Raw genomic sequence first — 19,599 nt, forward strand, 5'->3', positions numbered from 1 at the left:
ATTGAATAACTTACATCAACATACAGTTCTGTTGTGCTGTAAAAATGGATGAACGATGTGTGTGATTGGGTTTTTAGCAATGGTTCATCTTCTCCTAAGTCCTCATCGATTTATTTATTTTTACACATTTGCATGTTTTATTGCAGTTGGTTTTTTGACAGCTTCATTGGGTAAGCTGTAGCCTGTATCTAACAAAACCCACAAATTCTAAGTGGTACGAGAATTTTGAAAGATAGCATGATGCCAAATAAAAAGCATGATCAAACATGTGCTCAGTAAGCTTCTATACTGTGAAAAGTTTTAATACAACCCATGTCCTGTTCTTCCAAATCAGTACTGAAGCCATGCTAGCATAGCTTGCAAGTAGAAGAGCCTTAATGCACGCATACGTCCTGAAGTGTCATGTAGCTTGTAATCTAGAATGAAACATACATTTAAAATTAGAATAAAAAATGATTATTTTCTTTTTTGTTTGTTTTTGTTTTGCATGTGAATATTTGCATTGTTTCAGAGAGTAGTTTTGTCTGAGACTTCTGCAGTTCTAAACTTCACTTAGTGCTCATTTAAATAACTAATATTTTTAATAGGCTTGTGTTTAATAGTATCCTTTGTAAGCAGTTTTATTTCTGCTGCAGCAATATAAAAAAAAGAAATACTATACAGTTTACTATTGTCTGTGTTATTTTATTATTACAGATAAACACAAATCCCCTGTGGACATAATACAAACTTTTCAGAAGAAAAGTCAGTTTAGGACCATTGCTCCAAAAATGGTGCCAAAAGTTTTAACATCTGGAATGGTTTCTTGTCTTCAGTCATCTGTGCCTGAACAACGTACAGTGATTTCAGCAGCAGGTTCTAAACCACTGGTAGTACCAGCTCAAAACTATGCCATCATGCAGGTTGCTGGGCATGAGGGTAGTTTTTCTCTTTTGGCCTTGCCATACATTACCCCTGCCGTGATACAGCCAAGCCAGCCAACAAACGTGGCCCGTTCTGAAAACCGAAAGTTGCCTATCCCTCGCTACCAGTCTGTGAGAAACAAATTGCTTTGTGACAATAAAACAAGCCAAGCCTCTGTTTTGAATACACAGAGCAAGGTATCTACCAAAGCACAAATCTCATTGCAGACTTCCCCCGTGACTACCTTAGCTGAAGACTGTCCAAAAACTCATTCTAGCTCAGATTCAACTGAGCCAGTGAATCTAACAGACCATAATTCATCTGAAATGATGGTTTCTACATTACAAAGAAAGAACACTTGTTTGGAATCTGGATCTCCTTCAGTGAACAAAACAAAAACTGCTATCAGTAATGTTTCTGGACCATGTATAGTTAAAGAGTCTTTAAGCAAGCCAGAAAATTCAAGTGTGAAATTTAGCCTTGACTCTGTGAAGACAGCATCTGCAACCACGAAAGAGTCAGTCATTATGTCAGAGAAACTAAAGGAAGCACCCACAAATTCTGCAAATTCTGTTTCTGTCCTGTCACCAGCAGTTTTTGGCAGTACAGTACAGATGACTCCACCAGCACCAACAGGAAAACTTCCTATTTTGCCTTACTCAAGAATGAAAAATTCAGCGTTTTGTAAATCACAAAGTACTAACGTAAAGGATATATCCGGTATTTCACCGAGACCTGAATGTGAAAAGACGCCAGCTTTGGTGAAAACCTTTCACGCCCCCGCTGAAGCATCTGATGAACAATTGGCTGCATCTTTGACTCAAGCCCCCAAACAAACCATTCCGGAAAATACTTTCTCTCCATCCAATGAAGTGGATGTTGACAGCCTTAAAAAGTTGAATGGTGCACACTCTAAAAGGATAGGCAGGAAGAGAAGAGTCCAAGATGATTTATTGGCTTTTCAGGCCAAGCGAAGGAAATGCATCGTTAATAAATTCAGAGAAGTAAGAGAGAGGGTGAAAGCTGATCTTCAGCCACCTGAAGACAAAAAAGCAGAGGCAGTGAAAAAATACCGTAATATTAGACCCAAACCAATGGTAGTTGTGCAGGCAATTGCACCGCTGCCTTCTACGGCACTGGTGGAGGAAAGGTCTCCTGACCATTCAGGCAAAGGTGTTTTTTTAAGCAGTTCACTTGCCAGTAAATATTCAAGTTATAAATATAACAATACCACATCAGCTACGTCAATTGATCTGGGTAGAAATGCGTGCTCAGCTGTACCCAAGCCATGGCATAGGTGTCATGTATGTAACCATAAGTTCCAGTTCAAACACCATCTTCAGGACCATATGAATGCACACACAAACAAACGACCCTACACGTGTCGAATTTGCCGGAAGGCTTACATTCATTCTGGAAGCCTGAGCACGCATATGAAACTTCATCACAACGAAGGCAAGCCCAAAAAATTTGTGTGTTGTGAATTCTGTGCTAAGATTTTTGGCCATGCAAAAGTATACTTTGGTCACCTAAGGGAAGTGCACAGGGTTGTTATTAGCACAGAGCCCTCTGGTAGTGAGCAACAGATGCAAGATGCGTTGAGGAACAGGGACACGAATATAAAAGAGGCAGAAGAAGCAACAGAAAGGTGAGTGTTTTCAGTGATCAAAAGCTAAGGAAAATAGATTTCATATTAATTTCATAGAAATTCATAAACATCACCATTATGAAAATTGTTGATTTTTATAGGTATATATTTTCTCTCAAGTAAGATTGATGATAATTTAAATATTTTTTCTAGTGGAATCTAGTCAATGTATTAAACTATCTAGTGTATTGTAGATGATCTATGGAATATAAATTATTACTGACACTGGAATTTCCAAAGTAGTTTTGCGTGTATTGTAGGAATACCCAACTGGCAGTGGAACAATTTTGATCAGTTGATAGCTTCTGACTGTATCGTATCCACTTTGTGTTTTTTCCCAGAAGATAAGTGAACCAACTGCAATAAGTGAAAAGCAATTCATATTTCAGCATTAGTTTGTAGTTTGTTTACACTATTAAATATCATTATTCCATTTCCTTCTCTGGAGTGCTGTGAGCTAATCTGTCTTGTGTGTTGATTACCTCTGCTTTTGCTTTTGCTTTGCCAAGTCAAAAAGTTAGTATGCACCATATTAAGATGGGTAGAACATTATTTTAATTCTACTCTATGAGTTTGAGGAGAATGTTCTTGGCACAGTAAAATGGTTAGCGTTTTTGTTAACTCCATTGTGCATTTACCTTTAAGTGTGCTTCATTAAGCCCACTGCTTTCACCTGATGCCTCCGCACTGCACTGTGTGTGTCTGCTTTGCGTAATTCTACTTCTGGGGCATCACATAGAGAATTTTTAAGGTACTGAGGCTTAGGAAGTACCAGTACTTTTCTTTCAGCTGTCACTAGTTGTCATACAGTGAATCATTTAGTATATCCGTTTTGTTAGGTAATCTGTCCAAAGTGTGTTGATAAATGCATACAAATAAATGACAGTGTGGTCCTTTTCCGAGATGTTGCAAGAGGGGGGATCTGTTGAGTTTCTTTTGATTGGCTTAACTTAAGCCAGGGGCATATTAACTCATACATACATCTGTTTCCTTTCTACTACAGAGCGGTTCTAAATTAGTGAAAGGGGCTGTCCAGTCATAAATTACCTTTTAAAACTTTTTTAATGCTCTTACAAGCTTTTAGAAAAAGACTGAGATTTGAAGTTTTCCTGGTTCCAGTTCAGAGTGAGAGGTGGGACCTGTGCTTTTGGCTTCATGTCAGTCAGGTGCAAACATGATAGTTTCTGTTAGTAGTCAGCTACTGGAAATGCTTATTTGCACTTTTCTAGCACAGAGCTAGAACAGTTTGAAATGACACCACCAAATTAAGAACTTAAAAAAATGTTATTCGCCTTTTATTAAAAGGTTAGTGGCATTAAAAGATTATTTTTACTGAGATTACTTTGCTATTATGAAGGCAATTAGCCTTACCGTTATTTTATTGGGTTCTTCAGCTGCGCCTAATAAATTGGATGCTGTAACAGTGCCTGTTTTTAATTAAAAGATTGTTTCGTAGATGTCATCTTGAAACTTGCGTGGATCATCTCTTTAGTGCATGGCTGGTTCTGAAATAGTTTCTATTTCCTTTTTTTAACAGGGGAAGTAGATGCGATTTTGAAGATCTATTCCATAATCCAGGAGAAGTTAAATTACAGATCAGATGTGGTCAGTGTCAGTTCATTGCACAGTCTTTTGGTGAAATGAAGTTTCACTTATTATGCTCTCATGGAGAAGAGATCCAGGGAAGAGTAAAGGAAGGAGCTCTGCAAGGCAATAGAGGAACTAGGGGAGAACTTATCAAACATGCAGCTCACTTCTGGAAACAGCGCAGTGAAAGAAGACTCTTGGCAAAATGCAGTGACAACGAGGAGGAGTTGTATACTTTTCCAAAACTGAAAAGACAGATATACCTTCACCATCAAAGTAATGTTGATACATTAACTAAAAGTGAAATGACTCAGTCAGGAAGCAGTGAAGCAGACAAGGGGATGCAAAATGTAGGTTGTGGGGCGCCAAGCAAAAAGATTGAATTTTGGTCAAAAGCTGGATATAACTGCATTTTATGCAAGCAGTTATTTGGAAGAAAGGAGGATCTTTGTAATCATTGGCAAAGTCGTCATAACTGTGAAGACTCTTCTATTTTATGGACAATTTTTAGTTTGTTCTCAAAACAGGGAATTTTTGAACTTTCTAGCATTGGTGAATATTGAGGCTCAGTTCTACAGTGCTGCGTTGATGAACGTGTGAGGAATTTGCAGCAGCAAATACTCAATGCTAATGGTTAAAATGAATAAGATGCTTAAGTTCCATTACACTTTATACACAGAAATAAATCAGTTTATATGAAGTAATCCCAATCTTGAACAAAATGGCAAACCAGATTGAAAGTGTGATTTCAATCCCGACTGTGCTTCTAGATTTTATGCTAAAACTCTGTTACTGCAGTTCAGTAGAAAATTTTGAAGGTACATACACACAACCTGCATTCCAGAGCATAGTTATCTTTGAAACCCCTTTACATTTTGTTTTCTGAATTTCAGTCTTTTTGGACACTAAGTTTCTTAGGTGTTACGTTCAGTCCTTGTAATAGCAGGGATTTTTGGACTTCAATGTGAAAAATCTACAGTTCTTTTTTTTTTTTTTTTCCCAAGCCCTTTGAAAACAAGAGTTGCTCACTACCTGTGGAGATGGAACTCTCAAAGCTTGACTGCTGTATGAAAATGAAAAAAAAAGTTGTTTTTAAAAATAGTAATTTGAGCTTGTTACTGCGGGGAAATCTGATGTTCTGCAATAGATCACATGCTTCACTGTGAACTTTAAGCACTTTCCATGTTCCTCCAGTGGCAGCAGTGCTATTGCTGAGAACACCTTTAGCAGCACTCTGCCTTTAACACTCTTGATATATCTCTTTTATTTTTGTGTAGTTGGCCCAGACATAGCTGCAATGGGAAATTGTTCCTCTGAGTCTATGATGCAGGTAGTAAGGTTTTGTTGCTTGTATTTCCACATCTACTGTACAGATGGATCCAGAGGCCTTTTCCAGCCGTTCTTTGTGAGCTGAGAAGTCACTGTATCACTGTTCAACAGAAATCAGCATATCAGAAGGCAGACTGATGAAAAATACACCAGTACTATTTCTAAACTACTGCTCCATTCATTTCTTCTTGTGGTCAAACTGTAATTGAGGGATTGGAGTGATGAAAGAATCATTCCTAAAATGCCTTGTGTGGCCTCTCACTGTTTTGCAAAAAAATTTTATGAAGAGATCTAAAAAATGTTGGGGATTTCGAGGGGAATTCCAGAAGCTGTTGGAATATTTTGTGTATGTTTTTTGTTTTTAAACAGTAAAGGCAGCTTTCTGAGCCAGTGGTTTTGAATGTTGTTTCTTGTACGGTGCTGTGCCTGGTGTTGGACTGCGAGACTGAAGCTGAGAAAAAATGAAAAAGGAAAGGTCTCATAGAAGTGCAGGGCTGCTCGGTGAGGTGGAAGAGTCCCTGTGGATTTTTACAACTTCTTTCTTACTATCAGTTCCATTGAATACACAACTGGTTTGTTCACTGTTTTAGGATAATACTTTGTGTGCTGAACTGCTGTAGGAACAAGTTCTTATGCTTGTGTGAAAAACATGTTTTAATGCATACAATATACTGAGTATAGTTGAAAATGCACTGAAATGAGAGCAGCGCTGACACCGAGTTCCCCCTCTGCAGGAACAGCACAAATGATGGCTGGGTAGTCCTTCTAAAATACTTCCCAAAAGTGTGTTTTAAAATGATGCATCAGAGCCAGTGATGTAGATGAGTGATTTGGTGCTATTTTACTTATTTTTTTTTTACCAAGAAGAGTCACTCTCTCATTTCCTTAGAAGAGGGGCTTGCTGTGCTGCTGGAGGAGGTTTGGAACTCAGGAGCCAGTTGTTTTTTTTTTTATTTTTATTTAAGTGGAAACTCTCATGTACAATCTTCACTTTCATTATGTTCCTGAACTTCTTTTTCCTTCTGTAGTCCAGGCCAAGCGGGTAAACACAGCCCAGATTTCAGCAATTTAAAGCCTGAAAATATGTTTTAAAGCATAGTTCTAAGCTGCTTCTCGGTGTTCTCATAAATGTTTAAAATTAGAAACCTTTTTTTTCTGAGCCTGAAAGCATTCTTACATTTCAGGCTATTAGGATTATGGTAGATCATGAAAGCTTGGGGTTTTTGAAAATACATCTGTATTTAATGCAGAGCTGTTCTGTGTTTTAAAAACACGTTTGTTTTGAATTTGAGTTCAGTTTGATAGCATTTGGAAGAACGAAATGAGCCGTATTTACAGTACCATTAGATAGTGCTGTTCAACAGAATGGTCGTCATGAGTGCCGTTTGCTGTTTACCTTCAAGTCGGACAAGGTAACATCTGGCTTTGCACAGGAATTATAGTTTTAAATTGTTAAAATGAATGTTATTGTTTTTGTAGTTTTTTTCCCCTCTGATTTTTTATTAAATCTCTGTTTCAGCTTCGCTCTTAAACTTGAAAGCAGTGTCTCGTATGGAAAATTGTTCCTTCATCATCACACCATAAATAATCAAAGCTGGATGAGTTCCTCTGCTTCTCTGGCTTGCTGAGTATTGCCCTTCTCCAGCTGCAGAGCTGCAGTTTCCTATGGCTAACATATGGCTAACCTATGGCTAACAACTACACTGCCAGCATGGTTGCTGGCAGTAAATTTTTACTTCATTTATTTATTAGAATTTAGATGTCTGCTGTTTTGCTCCATCAGAGTTTCTGTCATACCTCATTAGATACTTATTTTATCTACTATTCACTGAGCTCCTTAGAGTCAGTGTCATAAGAAGGATGAACAGGTATTTAGGAGACTAGATTTCAACCCTAACTTTGTGCAGCTGATGCTGACGTTTGAGAATCGCCAGCTTATCTAGGCTCAGCCATGTAGTACATTATATTTCTACAACACATCTACCTACATACGCATCTGTTTTTGAAAGAAATGTATACTTCAGATTCAGCTCATGTCAGTTATGATTACCAAACCTGTACAATGTAGGTTTGCGATTATTATGCATAAAGATTAACACACTATTGACTATAGTAGGTTGACTTGTCAAGTTCCTTATGGCTCTAAAAATGAAAATCTCTTCATGCTGAGTCTGACACAGAAAAGATCTGTTCTCGTGGAGAAAATACTCATAGCTTAAAAAGAATGGCAAAGTTTGTCCTCATTTCACTGGGTGGTTTTATAGCTGATCTCCACTTTTCCTTAAAGTGCCCTAATTTTTCTTTGTTATTGAGACTAAGGAGGACCCAGGCAGGCAAGTGAGTTTCGTGAAGATGTTTTGATTTCCTCTCCCCTTGCAGGCAGACACATCTGTGGATCGAATTGTCTGGGTGACCTTGCTGTGCAGGCACAGTGCAGGGCAACACGAAGATCTGGCTTCAGCGTGTGACTTTGTGGCTGACCTTTCTGCAGTTCCAAAGTAAAAATTGTGAATTTAAGTGGAAAAAATAGCTTACTTTTCAGACATGAGTGAATTTCTAATTCCTTACTGTCAAACCCTTAAATTCTAAGAGTGACAGTAACATACCTCTATGTTTGTGGTTTATTTGGCAATTTTATTTATGCGGCGGTACCAGCAGCATTTTAAAACTTGATAGGTCTGGGGCTGTCAAGTACAAAGGGAGCTTTCTCTGCTTTCTTTACATTTTATTGACTTTCATGTAAGCATTAGAAACGATGGGTTGAACTACGACTTCTGCTGCTGACAAAAACATATACATTATTCTTAAGTTATTTGGCAGAAATTTGCAATTTCATCTAGAATAACAGATTAAGTCAGTGAAAAGAAAATTCTTTCAAAAAAGATACGTAAGCAAACTGTCCATGTGTGGGTTTCTCTGCACACTGTAATGGATGAAATCTGTGGATGACAGACCTACTAGTGAATGCCAACCGTTTCCTCTTATCCAGAATTACTAAGAGTGGCCAAGGGAAGTGAGAATTAAAAAATCCCTTGCTGTTCTGACTTGAATTTTATTCAGTATTGCTGCTGTGCCAGTACACATCATGGACCAAGGCATGATATTGAGGCATTTTGTAAGGCACTTGAAGCATTTAGTGTAGTTCAGTGGAAGAAAGGAGAGGCAATGTGCAGAGCAGAGAGTGATGATGGAGAGCAACACAACCCACTGAATGCAGGATGTGTTACTGGCCCTTGGTGACCTGCGTGCATAGAAGTTTCTGCTGTAGCCTTCCTCTGAACTTCTCCCTTTGATGCCTGTAATCATGTCGCTTGAGGTATATGAGCCTGTGGCATCCCTGGCTTCCCGGGACACAAGCTCATCCAAACAGCAGTGCTGACTGTATTTACCCCTCCTTTGGGGGCCTCATTTACAGACTTGGAGTTAGGTGAGCTCCATCCAGGCTGCTAGACCAGTCCCATCACCTGCCAGTTTACCATGGAAAGCATCTCTCAGCTTTTTTCCAAGAAAGTGAAATCTAAAGCTATGTCGTGCAAAGCAGGAACATGACTTGCTCAGTTTCCTGCAGATACATCACTGACGAGTAGCAGTAGGAAAAAAAAGCTAACTGTAGCTGTAAGAAACAGAAATAGTTGAATGTCATTAGAGGGTTTTAAGTGCCATTGGAAAAAGACAGAATGTCCCATTGGTAACATAGAAGTGTCTCATACAGGTGTGGTAGCGTAAAGCAGCAAAGCTGAGATACTGATCTTTTTGCCCCTTTTTCCTTTCCCCTCTCTCTCTTCCTTCTTTTCCTTTTCTCTTTTTAAAGCAGTCTTGCCTTTTCTGCATCCTCTGTGAACCATTCTGGCTGAACGCAGTTTTGAAATGACTCAACAAAGTCAGATGGTGCCATATCTGATGTCTGTGCTGTGGCCACAGCAGCTGCGCATGGCTTGGCAGGCTGGGGATGTGTGGGGCTGAGGCAGCTGCAGCAAGGCCCGGCAGCCCCATTGCAGCAACCCTGGCCTGCTTGGTGTCTTGGCAAAGAGTTCTGTCAGCGGCACCGCTGGCCTGTCCCCAACGGTAGGGCTGCCAGCGTTAATGAGGTGTCAGTGTGGGAGCTGGTATTTTAAGCACCGCTACAAGCAATTTTGTGACATTTGTAAAGAAAGAACCGAACTTGGGATAAAAATCCCCCCAAGACCAAATAAAGTGATGGTTTCAGCTGGTGATGTTTCAGTAGTGAGAACATGTTTTGGCACGAAACCGCATCCTTTCTGTTGTTGTAGAGCCTGGCCAAGGCCTTTGTATACCTGCACAAAGGGCTCCTACTCGGAGCGCTCTGCGCTTTCTGGGGCTTTGGACTCTCTGCCTTTCATTCACAGTGAATACACTGCTTTTTTCTACAGTTGATTCAGGATGAAAATAAAGCATTTTATTTCCTGTATGCTAAGTAATTTTGTGCAGCTTCGGGTTTAATCTGACTTCTGAACATATACCCGATCAAGGAGATCAATATACCTTTCTACAGCTAGAAGTAATAAATGACACAGCAAGGGAGGAAAGCAGTAAATATCCCTTTGACCATACATACCTTTGAAGCAATGCAATTGCTTTTCAGTGGAAGTTTAATTTCTTCATGTTTTTACTTAAAAGCTTTTATTAATTTTAACTGAAGTAAATACGTTATGCTTTGCTTTTCAAATCAATCCTTTTACAGCTTGGAGTCCTTGGAGCTTGAATCCTCTCCAGCCATATTCTGCTATCTGCCAATTCCTTGCTAAGTGCAAATCTGACACTGCTGCCAATAAATCCACCTTCATGCCGTTTAAAGTCATCTGCCGTATTTCTGTGAAGCTAATCAAAGTCTGTGAGAAGACATTTTTTGAAGGGGACAGAATTCTGGCCATTTCAATTAAGTAAGTTAATTAAAATTAATAGCAGTGAACTATGAAAGAGAGAAGTGGTACAGTTTGTTTGAACGCTCACTTATTTTTATTCTCTGTTGCTGGAGGAGTTTTCCAGACCAGAACTGATTTTTGCTCTGCTGCTGTTTGTGATGCTCTCCCTGCCCACTTTCAGACTCCTGAATGCAGTGAGCCCCGGCTCTGAGCTGATTCCATCCCTGTGAACGCAAAGCACTGTTTTATTTTTACCTGGTGAGACAGCTGGCCTGATAAATGGATGGGATGCCAGCACTGCAGGAGACAGCGATGATGTCTGCATGGTTCATGGTCTGCGGTTTTCCAGGAGCAGATTTTCCAATCTCTTTACACGCACGCATGCGCCACCAAACACAAACTTATAAAGGATTGGGTCTGTGGAACATTTTTGGGGGGCTTGGTAGAGCCATACTGTACACTCTGCACTCCAGTTATTTTTTATTGAGTGCACTAGCAGTATGATTATTATACCACCAATATATTTATGGCGGATCTGATTCCTGAAATACAGCATGGCCATCTGGGTTCTTCCAGGAAATTGGATTAATTATTGAATTGTTTGAATTTCATATAAAAAAAACGTGCTGCTCTTGCTGGTTAGCAGTCCACATAGAGTTTAAACAATATTTCTGAGAGTGATTTATTGGTAGAGCGGAAAAGCCTGGTGCTGAATCCATCCACTGGGATTTGCTTACATTAGGAAGCAGTGCAGGTGGCAGTCTGTTTCAGCACCGAATGGATTTTTCCCTTTTCTCTCTGATAAATGAAGTGCTTATATAAGGTGAAAGATTGGAAAAGTAAGCGGTGCAGAGCCCCTGGGGAGCCCTGCAGGCACAGAGCTGGGGCTGCTGGCCTTGCTGGGCTGTGCTGGGCTGTGCTGGCGGCTGCGGGGCCCACCTGGGGCCTGCTGGGGCCGTCAGGGGCTGCTCCGTCTCAGCCAGCAACATGGGGATGTGGCTTGAGGAGAGCTGCTGATGGCATCATAGAATCATAGAATGGTTTGGGTTGGAAGGGGCTTTTCAGATCACCTAGTTCCACCCGCTGTTGAAGTGTTCACCTGGAGCTCCCAGTGTAGTTGCAGCACAGGAGGATGTTTCAAAACCAAACTCATTTTGTCACTTGAGAACAAATCGTCCCCATGGCTTTGTTGTTGTCAACTTCCTGTAAGCTTTGAGCTTCGGTCTCGTGTTTTTGTTGTGTGCATAATGGGTAGGATCTGGTTTTGAATTAGTTCTCAACAAATTATTCTGAGTCTTTATTGTATGTGAGACCTCTCCTTTTCTTTATTGCTAATATACAAGATGTTTCTCCCAAATAATTATTTTGGTGTCATTTAACAACAAACATTTGATGGCTTTTACTGTCAAATACTATATATAAATTCCTCACAGCGTCATATTTATAAAGTGTTTTAAAGAGGCAGATATAATCAGCTCTAAAAAGGATCCAGGCTCACTAGCAGTGTTTCCTGCAATGCACATCTCTGGAGAAAACTGAGATCGGACTTTTACAGCCAGGACCAATTAGGCTCAGCACTTAGATGAATCCCATTTTTCAGGCACAGCTTGAGCAGCCTGTCAGGTGTCTGGGCTGTCTGCTCCTGGGCACCATGTTCCCACTGTCAGCCATGAGACAGTGCCCCTTGTGCAGCCGTGTCTTAGGAAAGCACGATGATGAATCCGCAAGTTGGAGTTAAAAGGAGAAAGTGCAGTAGTGATTACTCAGTGCTGAGTAAGGTTTTGTTCTAGTAGACACATCTGCTGTAATATGGGGAATTGTTCGGATGTCTATGGCTACCTACCTCATGTAATTATGAGGACTCATCTTTACTTAAAAGGAAAAATAGGTTTTGCCCTTAGTTCCTCTTCTGGGTGTGCCTACAATGAGGCAGGGGTTTTGAAAATTAAAAAAAGGGAAAATAGAGTTGCAAATACAGCGTGACAAAGCATCTAGAAAAATATGGGCAGGAAATCTCTGACAAACACTGGCAGTCCAAGTGTGAACATTTCCAGATAAAATTCCTGATAGATTGGAGTTCCTGCTCAACAGCTCTGATGACACTGAAATATAATTAAGTCCTTTAGAACTGAAGGAGAACAATCTTTTAGCTTTGGAGGACTTGGAAGAGACATTCCTGCTGATGTAGAGGCATAGTGCAAAGTTTATCACTTAGAATTGCTGCTCAATTCTATATGCAGTATTTGTTTTCAGTGTTCCTCTCTGACATCATGCGAGTGTGATCTTTCACATGGAGCAGAGATGCTACAACTTCCATCTCCTTTAAGCCTATGAAGCAAGTGAGTTTTTGAGACAGTGAGTTTACATTGTCAGAAGCCTTAAAAAAACCAAGCCATTATAACAAAGCCTCTTGCTGTTCATCTTTTCACCTTTCAGGTTTCCTGCCCCTCATTATATTGGTGTTAGATGTAATTCACGTCAGTATCAGTTCGGCGCAGCCATCCTGAAGTCTCACTGTCTGCATGCAAACCATGTCAGTGTTCTAATAAACCTCTAAATACATCCAAATCCTTCTAAAGGCTTTCAGACAACACAGCAAATAGTGCTTAGCTCGCTGTCAAATTGAAGCGATTACTTTATTTCTAAATGCCGTGCTAAAGCAGTGTGGTAAATGCAGCCACCTTCCTCCTCTAGTGAGCGTACGCCAGCAGGCGGTGCGAAACGAGAGTTCGTTTGAATTGCAGAGCAAGTGTGCCTTATCTCATTAACTATGAGAAAATTGCATGTGTAGCAGGAAAAGTCCCATTCCTCGTGCTGATTGCAGGGATCCCAACAACGGGTCAAGAAATCCCAGAGCCACCTTTGGAGTTCAGTCAGTGAATGTTCTTCCTGTTGGGTTACCCTGTAGCCACAGGTAGGAGAGTGAAGTTCCATCAAGAAGCCTAAGCTGAGAAAAAGGAATCAAGGAGTAGATTTATTTACTGAGAAAGAAGGCAGCTGCTGTGTACAATAACAATTCAAACTGAAATAAATTGGTCTGGACTCACTGAACAAATTGCAGCTTGCAGAAAGCACCAAATTAGGTCAATAAATGCTGGAGAGGAGTTGAAAAAGTTCAGAATTATCTTTAGAGCTGGTTATTTTAGAAGGATGAAGGCGCATGAAGGTAACTGAAAAGGGATGCAAATGTTTTTATATCCAGCAAAGTAAGTCACTGCAAGGGATTAAATGTAAAGACTGTTTGGTTCCTTGCTCTGTTAAATCCCCAGGGCAGCTTTCCCTGCCCTCCTGTTTGCTCTTTCACACATGAGAGCATCCCATGGGAGCAGCAGCTCTGCACAGGCAGAAAGCACAGGGTCCGAGCCCGGTGTCTGCTTGGGTGGGCAGAAACCAGAACATTCCTGTATTCTAACATTCTTTATTGTAGCCTCTACAGCACCAAATCTTGGCTAGTCTTTGCCAAGGGCAGCAGTGCATCAGTCCAAGTAGAAGTTACTGATTTAGGAAGGAGTGGTCACGGGTGCCCAAAGCATTTCTTCCTCACAAACTGTAAAGGCACTTTGCTATAGATTTTTCTCCCTCATACAGTTTCCTTCTGTAGTGTTGGTGGTTGGTTGATATTTTATAGATGGTCTGGGAAAAGTAATTAAGCAGGTCTGGAAGTATTTTCAGGGATTTCAAAGAGAAAAACTGAAATACTTTGGAAAAATGGCCTCGAAAACTAAACAGCAGCTTGATTTTCTTATGTGCAAATAGCACTGTTTGTTGCCTTTCCATTCACATCCCCTTCCTGTCTGGGTGTAACAATCCTCTACAGCAATTAAAACAAATCAGAAGTGAAAAATGACGAACCAGCTGAGGCTGAGCAGCAAGGCTGATTGACATGGGCCAGGGGAGGGTGTGTGATCCTGCCCAGCCATTTCCCCATTTCCTATCCCTGCTGTGTTCATGGGCACAATGTTCAAACCAAGGCAGCTGTTTGCAGTCTCCAGCAGCGTCCCAGCAAGAAAGAAGTGACTTGTCATTGGGTACTTTTTATCCCACGTAAAATGCTTTGCTGGGGAAATCTGATACAACTTTTATGTTAAAATAATCAATGTACTTCTCTGCTGCACTTTGATACCTAAATCTTGAAAGGCTTTGCTTCAGCTGCTGAGAAAGGGGGGAGCCAAAAGCCCTTGGGCCACCCCAGAACAATGGGGAGGAGCTCCAGAGCTGGAGGCAGAAGGGAAGGAGCAGCCCATGGCTTTCCTGGCCTGGCCAGGGCTGCAGGTGTCACTGACAAACTCTCCCAGTGTTCCCCTCAGGCTTACAATACTTGCTAACTCTTCACAGATTTCATTAGGATTCTCCTAATGTTTTAACTGGTTGTTATTAAAAACATTCCCTGAAGTGTCTTCAAATGCCAGGCCCTCCACAGGCCTGTTGCCCATCTCTCCTTGGTGCCTCCCAACCATGCACTGACGTTCTCTCAGCCAGCCTCTGCCCACTGTGAATGCACTTCATTAAATAACCATTTTTTGCATAGCATCTCTTGACAGAGGCACAGGTTGCTCATACTTAATGCATTGCACTGTGCAAAAAGTCGTTTTTCCTGATAAATAATTACAGTAAATCAAATTGAGGGTAGATGACTCTTGGGACTATGTGCAGGACTTCATGTCTTTAATTACCTTTTGACTTCAGAAATGTTTCCAAGTGTTAGTTCAGTACTGAAGATGCAAGTGCTGACGTTGCTTTTCCCCTCTTTGTCATGTGTTCTGGCTCATGCATGGATGAGCTCTTCATTCGATAGATGTTTGCAGTGGAGATATGCCAATCATTCCCAGTTTCTGTGCCACAAAATCTGGTCTGTGTGGGATGTGGGCTCTCTCAGTTTTACACCTGCATTCCTGTTCAATTTCCTTTGAAAGATTTTACTGGGTTTCTCATTTTGCAGTGTTTGCACCCTGTACCTTCTTACCTGTAACAGTTAATTTTGCTTTGCCAGTTTTGTTCCCAAAAAGTCATTTGGTGTTTCTTCTCTCCATCCTTCCTGTGATGGCAGGATAGGATATTTTCCTTAGAAGGAAAATCCTTTTTGGATGCTGACATTTGAATAGCATTTTTGTTTCCTGATAGAAGTGTCATGCCTGCCCCATACTGAGTTCCTCAGTCCAGTTGATTTCATTAACCTCTTTCATTTCTTCCTTGAAGTCTGCCATTAGAAATTGAAATCCTGACTTGAATACTCCCTTTCTTGATCACTTCTTTGCTTTGAATTTAAAATCAAATCATAAGGAGGTGGCATCAACGTTGCCTGTTACAGATGTCAGCCAAGACAGTGTAGCTGAATCCCCTGGTGTTTCTGCACACAGCTGGGCCCAGCACCAGGTGGGTGCAGAGATCCCATGGCAGGCAGGGAAACCACACCACAGAAGGAAAACATTAAGCATTGTGAAACAGCCATGGAGCCCCCGCAGAATTTATGGCCTCTGGGGGCCCGTGAGAGGTTTATGAGGCCGGAAGGTTTCTGGGGAACAGTTTTGTGTGGGATTTTGCAGGTGGCTCCCTGAGATCACACATCTCCTCTCACTGTAATTGCTGGAGCCAGCGCCAAAAAGGATCAGGAGCTGCAGCCGTCCCACTGGGCTGTGTGCGCTCCTCCTTGGCTTTGCTTTGACTTTCTGAACTGCTGGCCACATCTTCTGGGGAAACATGCAGAATTTTGCACAGCCATGCTAATGTTTGCATCGCCAAGAAGAATGGCAGGCTGCATTTCTTCTCTTCCTGGCATCAGAAACAATAACCAGTCAGGTTCAACGTGCTCTGTCATGCTCATTGACCACAAAGTCTTCATTTGCACATCCAATCTGACACTCCTCCTGGGGTGGGTTTTCCCCTCAGAAAATGACACGGGGTGTCCATGTGCCCACTTCCTGAGCAGCGCCGTCTCACAGGACACGCCTGCCTCCTGCCCACGTGCACCACTCCGGGCGTGGGGCCCTTTTCTGGCTTTGGCCAGAGAGGGGAAACCGATGGAGAGGCAGAAACTCCAAATTCCCTGTTGGGGATTTGAGTTGTAAGTGATGGTCGTGTCTCACCAAAGCCTTTATTTATACAAATGGTGCAAATATCATGGGAATATTACTGCGAAGGGGTGGATGGGGGTCGTACAAAGCGGATTTCAGGAAGAACACAATGACTGATAATTCAGTTTTATGAGCTGCAAAACTGAGCAATTGGAACTCAAAGAGTGGTAATTGCAAGCATAACCTGCTCACCAGTTAAATGTGTTATCCTCTCACAGAGAGCTTTCTCTGGCTGCTTTTTAAGGGACATACCTGAATGTAGTTATTCCTCCTGGGTCTTTCTCTCCAGAAGGGCTGGCAGCTGGAGAACATGCTTTCTGATTGTATTTTGCCCTTATTTTTAATTCATTTTCCTACCTTCATGTATCCATCAGCCACTGCAGCCCGTTGTTTCAGACAGCTGCTAGGGCCCGGCTGATGGAGTTCATTGATTTCTGACCCTGATCTTACAAGCCTTATTTCAGATGTGCTGCCTGCCGTCTCCATGGCAGCGCACTGCGGATAGGGGATGGCAGCCCCATGCCCACCACCCCCAGCATCTCCACGCTCCTTGCACATGAATTGGGTCCTTGCTGAGAAGCCTGGAAACCTGATCCAGATGCCCACATCTGGTTTCACCTGTGTTTACAGACGGGCTGGAAGCAATAACTCCAGGAGGTATAAACGCTGCCTTTCATCGTAATCAGATGTTAACGGGGGAAAAGTCCCGCTGCTCTCAGCGGTCCCTATTAACGCCACGGCAGCAGCTGGGGGGTGCTGGCTGGGAGTCAGCAATGCCCACCGCACACGCAGCCCCGTGCCCAGCTCCTGCCTAGGGACTGCTGCAAAGCAAACATCTGTGTGCCATTGCTTTAGGTTGTTTATAACGTCTTGGTGCGCCATTTGATTTTTAAGATTCTGGAGATCCTTCCAAGCAAAGCATTTTGGAAATGTAGCTCGCTCCTGGTTTATGTATTTCAGTGAAGTTGTGAGGGTCACAGAGCAGGTTGCTCGCTGATGCAAAACCAGCCTGGCCCTTTGATATGAAATGAAAATCACATCTTTGCTTTTGAATGCGGGTTGCAATTTCTGGTTATGCAGCATGGGATTAGAGGAGCAAAGCCAGCCGGTGCCCTACTCTGCACAGCTCCCTGGCTGTTTGCTTTTATGTAGCGGAAAGCCCATGCAGAAGTACAGGCACCGTGAAGATAACAGGGGATAGAGAGGCAATGTGCTTTCTGCTGGGCACCCTTATCTGCGCTGATGGTGCTGGATTTTCAGCTAAGTGCAACTGTGAAGGATAATTACCATCATGTGTTACCTGAGATTACAGGGTTGCTTTCCAACTAATGACACCAGGAGAACCAAGCAGTTGTTAATATTTAATCAGACTCTTGGCTTAACAATTGGATAAATGAGGTGTGTAATTACACAATTATAGAAGACATTTCAGATAGGAACTGTGCTGTTATTAATAGTGAAGGTGAAAGCTGGTGTACATACACTGTTCAGACCCATCGAGCATGTCATTAAAAGCGATCTTCAGCAGGAGAGTCTGACAGTATGTCCTACGAGATGGTAAACAAAGGTTTCAGCTGCTTTTGAGATAAAAATTCCTGCTCGACCAAGAGCTTTCCATGTCAGAAGAATACCTGACCAGATGTGTAGCTGATGTGGCAAGCTGTTAGCAGGGGCAGCTAGGGAACGTATAAATATGTACACAGAACATATCTCCCATTTGTCCCTGTGCTGTATGCATCATTTCTCAGCAGCCAGGGGATTATTTTCCCTACGTTATTCATTTCATGTTATCTAGGAAACAGGGAGGTACTTTGTAAGTCAGTGTAGTACTTACCTGCCCAAGTGGAACTTCTCTCTAACATAAATGCTTGTCACATAGGACATGCAAGGTTTGTGTGCTTGATCACAAAATATCGGGCAGAATTAACCAGACGAAGGTGCTATTAGAAATAACAATAACACTAATCTGTTTTTTTAATCCTGTACTTTGTCTCTGCTCCTTAAAAATATTTTTTTCCAAGTGATTTTGATCTGTGAAGATTGCAGTAGTGGCAGTTTGTTTGTGCTCCACCAGTGGGTGTGAGCTGCAGTTCTTGCAAGAGTCACTTTGTGGGATACTGCAAAGTTACATCAAGCCAGAAAACAGGTTGACCAGCATGACTGCAGCTTAATGAAATGATTCTGAATAATGCAACAAATTGGACCTCAGAAGTGCTTTGCACAGTGCCATGAGCTGTGTTAGCGTGGTATCTGCACGAGGGGCTGTAAAGCCAAGCAGAGGTTGTTAGTGGATGCTGAGGGCAGCAGTGTTTCCGTCCCCTCCCCACTTAGCACTCCTGAGAGTCTGAAGGGACCCAAATCTAGGCACACAGATGTTGAGTTTCTTGGAGTCTGTTTCAAAGCGTGATTTCGTACCATGACTTTTAGAGTGATGAGGGGAAGAGGCATCCTGTCCAAGTGACATTAGCATGTTTCTCCTGGAGATATCTCTATTAAGGAATGGTGTGATCAGCAGAGTGGCTCGCATTGCCCAGCCGCGTTGGTTCCATGCCAGCAGAGCTGTCAGGTCCTCCTCCCGGCGTGTGCTGAACATGGGCTCATCTTGAACAATTTGTACGTGGTGTCGAGTTCACGCTGTGAAAAGAGCAGAACCTTTTTAATTATAGTGATGCTGAGCCAACAGAGGTAATTAGGAAAAACAAGCTCTCAGCCCCAATGAATTTAAGATTTACCTATATGACACATTGGCTTGGGAATAATGAAGTAAGCAGCATGCCAGGCTTTCTGATCGCACCCTACACACCTATGGCAGCTGTTCCTTCAAGGGCTGAGTGCCCAAAGAATGAAATGTCTTCTGGCAGCACTTAAGCAGGCAGCAGAGAAACTGCTGTGTGCTGGTGGGTGTGCGGTGGGGTCAGGAGAGAGCAGCTCCTGGGTCCTGCCTGCTGGGAGCAGAGGCACGGTGAGCCGCCCTGTCCTGCCACGGATTACAGCCTACTTTAAAAGATGGTTTCATTATCTCTAAAGCTTTTTATTGCATCACATCCCGTTAGTCAAGATAAAATCTGTGCCCAGTGCAACTCCAGCAGTTCCGATAAAGGTCTTTTCTGTTGGCATTAGGGGAACAACCATGACTGCCAGAACTTTCCTAGCTACAGCAAGATCTATCTGTTAATTA

The 19,599-nt window shown here is 42.1% G+C and overlaps 1 protein-coding gene across 9 annotated transcripts in view; it reads left to right on the forward strand.

Annotated features, from left to right (window-relative positions):
* ZNF438 (zinc finger protein 438) overlaps positions 1-5,857 on the forward strand; it is a 40,777-nt gene extending 34,920 nt beyond the window's left edge. For all 9 annotated transcript variants that reach the window (XM_048952299.1, XM_048952300.1, XM_048952297.1 and 6 more), the window contains 2 exons: positions 697-2,551; positions 4,089-5,857. In XM_048952299.1, the coding sequence (XP_048808256.1) occupies positions 697-2,551; positions 4,089-4,701 (2,468 nt within the window). In that variant the 3' untranslated portion in view covers positions 4,702-5,857. The remainder of the gene's footprint in view (positions 1-696; positions 2,552-4,088) is intronic.
* The last annotated feature ends 13,742 nt before the right edge of the window (positions 5,858-19,599 follow it).

Source organism: Lagopus muta, chromosome 7, assembly GCF_023343835.1.
Source record: "Lagopus muta isolate bLagMut1 chromosome 7, bLagMut1 primary, whole genome shotgun sequence".
Taxonomy (NCBI): Eukaryota; Metazoa; Chordata; class Aves; order Galliformes; family Phasianidae; genus Lagopus; species Lagopus muta.